The sequence below is a fragment of the Hakea prostrata genome, chromosome 8 (assembly GCF_041222555.1).
Source record: "Hakea prostrata isolate BN-2017 chromosome 8, UWA_Hpros_2, whole genome shotgun sequence".
Classification (NCBI taxonomy): domain Eukaryota; kingdom Viridiplantae; phylum Streptophyta; class Magnoliopsida; order Proteales; family Proteaceae; genus Hakea; species Hakea prostrata.
This window is the reverse complement of record NC_142607.1, coordinates 29,994,658-29,999,905: the sequence shown is the minus strand read 5'-3', so window position 1 is coordinate 29,999,905 and position 5,248 is coordinate 29,994,658. Positions and strand designations below refer to the sequence as shown.

The following is a 5,248-nucleotide window of genomic DNA, read 5'->3' as shown; positions in this document are numbered from 1 at the left end:
TCCTGCTTGTGCCTGGTGTTTTGGGTCCCTTCCCCCCCGTGTCTTACTTCGTTATGTTTGCATGATCTTGCCTCGTCTTGCTTATGGGATTTTCCGCTCTTGATATTTTCTCGGCTTTGGGGGTGATGTTTTGTTCTTTTGTGGTCTGGCCGTTTCCTCTTCTCTTCCTTTCTCTGCTCTCTTGTTTTCTTCCTGTTTCGTGTCCCTTCCCTCTTTGTCTGTCTTTTTCCCCCCCGCTCTGCCCCTGCTTTTGTTCTGGTTTTCTTGCCCTGGGTTGTTGGTCTTCCCCTCCTTGCCTGTGTGCCCCTGTGTTCTTCTTTTTTTTGGTTGTTTCTGGTCTCTCCCCTCTCTGTGGCCCTCTCCTGGTCCTCGTTTGTTCTTCTTTTCTTTCCCCTTTTTCCTTCTTTCCTTGGCCCCCCCCTCGTTCCCCCCCTCCTTCTCCCCTCTTTCCTTTCTTCTTTCCCCTGGGCGTCCTCGCTTTTCTCTTTTTCTGTTCTTTTCTTTTTGGGCCGTGTTTTGTCTTCGCCTTTTCTTTCTTTTTTTTTTTTTCGTTTGTATGCTTTAAAAAGTTTTGGATTTTTTAGTGTATGATAAACACTGCATTTCTTGAACAATTACGAAATAAGAATAAGTTTAATAAACAATTTATAGAGAGCACTCTCCTAAGAAGTGTTAGTTATTAAAAAAATAATAATATTGAAAGATTATAATCTACTCATTGAAAAGGGCTATGAATTTTAAGGAAATAAAAAGGAACTTTACTCTCCAAAAATAAAAACATAAAATTAAAAAAGATACACCTGGTTGGATTCCATTTTTTCATTTGCGAGTATCAAGCAACAAACTTGCTAAACAACTAAAGTGGAAAACATTTCCAAACTAGGTTCTTTCGGAAGCATCAGCTTCCATCTCATTAACAATAGGAAGAAGAAAAGGTTGCACGTCAAAAGAAGTTCTCTTCTTGGTAACTAATATTTATAAATAACCACAATTTGATAGACATTCTAAATTTGTGAAAGATGCATTATACATCGCGTGCATAATAGGGACTCCAACGTACAAAAGAAGCTCATGCTACAGGAGGTTTCACTGTTGTGTCATGAATGGTTCCTGAGGATTGAAATGAACAACTCCTAGGTGTTTTGAGAAAGATCCCATACCCCCCCCCCCAATCAAAGTTAAGTCTGAACTATAATTGATTAAGATAATTGAAAATCAAAATCTTGAAAGCCCCGTTCTAATTTCTTATGGGATTTTCAATGTCTAACTTGATATGTTTACTCAGAGAGGAAGCGGTAAGATTGAGAAAGGGGAAATGAATGATATATGTGTTCTGAAAATTTGCTAGAGAGTACAAGGCCTAGACTGGTCACTATTGAAATCTTACAGTCTTAATTCAATACAATAGCTATTCTTGTTTTTACACACATTCTATGTAATACTCAGTGTACTACACCTATTTCCTATGCATATTTCACTTTTTTGTCCTTCTTCAACATTCCCACAGACATATAATTTAAAATCAGGATTTATACCAAAGAAATTAAACATATTAAAATAAAAAAGAATACCAACCGCCCATATGGATCTTGCACGAAGATGGAGACTGATGGGAGTGCACTAATGATATTGAATCGCAAGGGTTTTGGGTTGCACTAGGAGCTGATTGGTCTTTCCACACACTCGTCTATCAATGCTTCATGTAGTGGGTGCAAGAACCACATGGATGATCACCACTAGATGATTGATGTTTTAAGATATGTAAATACGGGTTGGTTCTCAAACCTAAAACAGAACCAAACTCAAATCGAATGAGTAGGTGACCCAGGCTTCCGAAAATGGTCCCGTTAGCCTGCCAGTTTGTTCATTCAAATGAGAATGCTAATGTGAAACCAACCAAAAAAAGTTAATTAGAAAATTCATTTATGCTTTCCATTTTAGAGAGAATCCACGCAAGCAAAACGACAAACACATCGAAAAGCATTCAAATCTCAACCACCATCAATCTTCCAAGCCAAACAAGGAGACCAGAACCACCTAAGAAGTCTGTTACGCCCTTCTCTTATAAATAAACACATAGAAAGGCGTATGTCATTGCATTGATCTAGCAAAACACTAGGAGAAAAGAAAGAGACAAGTGAGCATCAAGGAGCTTGGAAGTACGTGTAACCATGGCCAATTCTAGTGTCCTGAAGGTTGTGTGCCTTGTTTTGGTTTGCATGGTTGTGGCAGCACCACATGCTGTAGATGCCCTGACATGTGGGCAAGTGGTCTCTCGATTGGCTTCTTGCCTCACCTTTCTGCGCAACGGAGGAAAGGTGTCTTGGGCTTGTTGCGATTCCGTGAGGGCACTCAACTCCGCCGCAAAAACCACTCCTGACCGTCGGGTGGCTTGTCGTTGTCTCAAGAATGCCTTTAGGGCCACTCCCGGAATCAAGGGAGGCAATGCTGCAGCACTTCCCGGCAAATGTGGTGTCCACCTTCCCTACAAGATTAGCCCTTCCATTGATTGCTCCAAGTATATTTTCATCATCTAGAAAACCCCGTGAATTTTCAAATCCTTTCTATTCCTACCGTGAATCTCAAACTCTTAGATATGAGAATTTCATAATGGTTAAGTGATTCTTTTATGACTAACATTCAGATTTGGTTACGTTTTCAGGGTGAGGTGAAGTGAAAGTGCTTAGAGGCGAAGAAGATCATAAACTTTTCTAGATCCTGCAATTTCACATTAGCGCTAGGGAAGTTTGATAGTTTCTCATTATCAATGTTCTAACATATAACTGTAAGGCAGTTTAGCTGGTTGTGTTTCACCTTGTTTGGGTGAGTCTACGAAATAAAGCCCCTATTGCAAACTCATTCCTCCTTCAGCATAAAATTTGCCTTTCTTTATATTATTATACAGATTATACTTGAAAGCAATCATTTTCCATATTCGGGTAATAGATGGGCATGGTGGTATATTCGTGTTTAGAAATGTCTTGGTGTTTGTAAACGTGGGTGCCCAACACCTAAGTTGCATTTCCTTGATTCTTAACGTATGACGGTGGATAAAAGAATAGAGAAGCAAATAGTTTTCTAGGGATATCGATGGGCAAATTTGTGCCATGTTGCCAATTTGGCCATTAGAAGATTAGCATACAATACTAAGAACGCTTCCCCTTGTCACACCAAGTGATTTGATTTCAAATCTCCCATCCCCATTGTTTATTTGTAAACCATCATTGTGTTAAATTTTATACATCCTTTTTAGCATTTTTAAAGTGTGGGCTATAATGTGCATAAACAAGCCAAACCGATAGGAAGTCCCCGACATTGTGAGGAGGAGGATTCATGATGAAAAATTTGGGACAATCAAGAAGGGAGACAAGATTAGATTGTATTAGGAAGTCTCGGTTCAAGGGCTTGACTGGTAGCTTCACTGAGCCCAGCCTAGCGATGGCCTTGACAATCACTTTTTCTAAGACACAACTAAATTAGGTTGTATAAATTATGGACAGGTCCTTTATTTGTTAAAAAAATAAATGTGATTTTTTTTTTTAAATGAATGTACGCTTTTAAAAATTTTGGAATTTTTTTTAGTGTATAATAAACACATTCCCTAAGCATTTCCTGAGCAATTATGAAATAAGAATAAGTTTAATAAACAATTTATAGAGAACACTCTCCTCAATATTAATTATTAAAAACAAAAATATTTAAAGATTATAACATACTCATTAAAAGGGGCTATGAATTTTAAGGAAATAAAAGAAACTTTACTCTCAAAAATAAAAACATAAAATTAAGAAAGATACACCTGGTTGGATTCCATTTTGTCATTTGCGAGTATGAAGCAAGAACTTGCTAAACAACTGAAGAGGAAAACTGTTCTGAACTAGGTTCTTTATGGACGCATCAACTTCCATCTCATTAACAATAGGAAGAAGAAGAGGTTGTAGGTCAGAAGAAGTTCTCTTCTTGGCAACTAATTTTGATAAATAACCACAATCAGATAGACTTTCTAAATTGGTGAGAGATTCATTATACATCGCGTGCATAGGTGGAACTCCTACGTACAAAAGAAGCTCTTGCTATAGGAGATTTCACTGTTGTGGCGTGAATAGTTCCTGAGCATTGAAATGTACAAATCCTAGGTGTTTTGAGAAAGATCCCATTCCCCCCCCCCCCAATCAAAGATAAGTCTATACTATAACTGATTATGATAATTGCAAATAAAGATCTTGAAAACCTCGTTCAAATTGCTTATGGGATTTTCAACGGCTAACTTGATATTGTTACTCAGAGCGGAAGCGGTAAGATTGAGAAAGGGGAAATGAATGATATATATGTTCTGATAATTTGATAGAGAGTACATGGCCTAGATTGATCACTCTTCAAATCTTACAGTCTAATTCAATACAATAGCTACTCTTGTATTTAAAGGCATTCCTTGTAATGTTCAATGGTGTACACCAATATCCTGTATAATCAAGATTTGTACAAAAGAAATGATACATATTAAAATAAGAAAGAATACCAACCGCCTGCATGGCTCATGCACGAAGACGGAGACGGATGGGAGTGCATTAAAGATATTGAGTTGCATGGTTTTCGGTTGCCCTAGGGGTTGATTGGTCTTTCCACAAACTCGTCTATAAATGCTTCATGTAGTGGGCGCAAGAACCACATGGATGTTCTTCAAAAATTGATTGAAGTTTATGGATATGTAAATAGTACTTGGTTCTAAAAACTAAAACAAAACCAAACTCAAATCGATTGAGTAGGAGACCCATGCATCACAAAATGGTCCCGTTAGCCTACCAGTTTGTTCATTCAAATTAGAATTCTAATTCAAAACCTACAAAAAAAGTTTAATTAGAAACAACATTTAAGCTTTCCCTTTTAGAGAGAAACCACACAAGCAAAACAACAAACACGTCGAAAAGAATTCAAATCTCAACCACCATCAATCTTCTAATACGCCCTTCTATTATAAATAAACACGTAGAGATGAGTATGTCATTGCATTGATCTAGCGAAACACTAGGAGAAAGAAAGAGACAAGTGAACATCAAGGAGCTTGCAAGTATGTGTAACTATGGCAAATTCTATTGTCTCGAAGGTTGTGTGCCTTTTTCTTTTTTGGGACTACTAGAGTGTGTTTGATAACAATTCTAGCACAATATTTCTTTGCGGAAACATTTTTTTAATTTTTTTAATTTTTACGTTTGTATGCTTTAAAAAAGTTTTGGATTTTTTTTAGTGT

At 37.4% G+C, this 5,248-nt stretch overlaps 1 protein-coding gene across 1 annotated transcript in view; it reads left to right on the top strand.

Moving 5' to 3' along the window:
• The first annotated feature begins 2,171 nt into the window (after positions 1–2,171).
• The window catches only part of LOC149007523 (uncharacterized), a 41,620-nt gene continuing 38,543 nt past the window's right edge, over positions 2,172–5,248 (top strand). The window contains exon 1 of the mRNA XM_089167090.1: positions 2,172–2,463. Coding sequence (XP_089023216.1) covers positions 2,172–2,463 — 292 coding nt within the window. The remainder of the gene's footprint in view (positions 2,464–5,248) is intronic.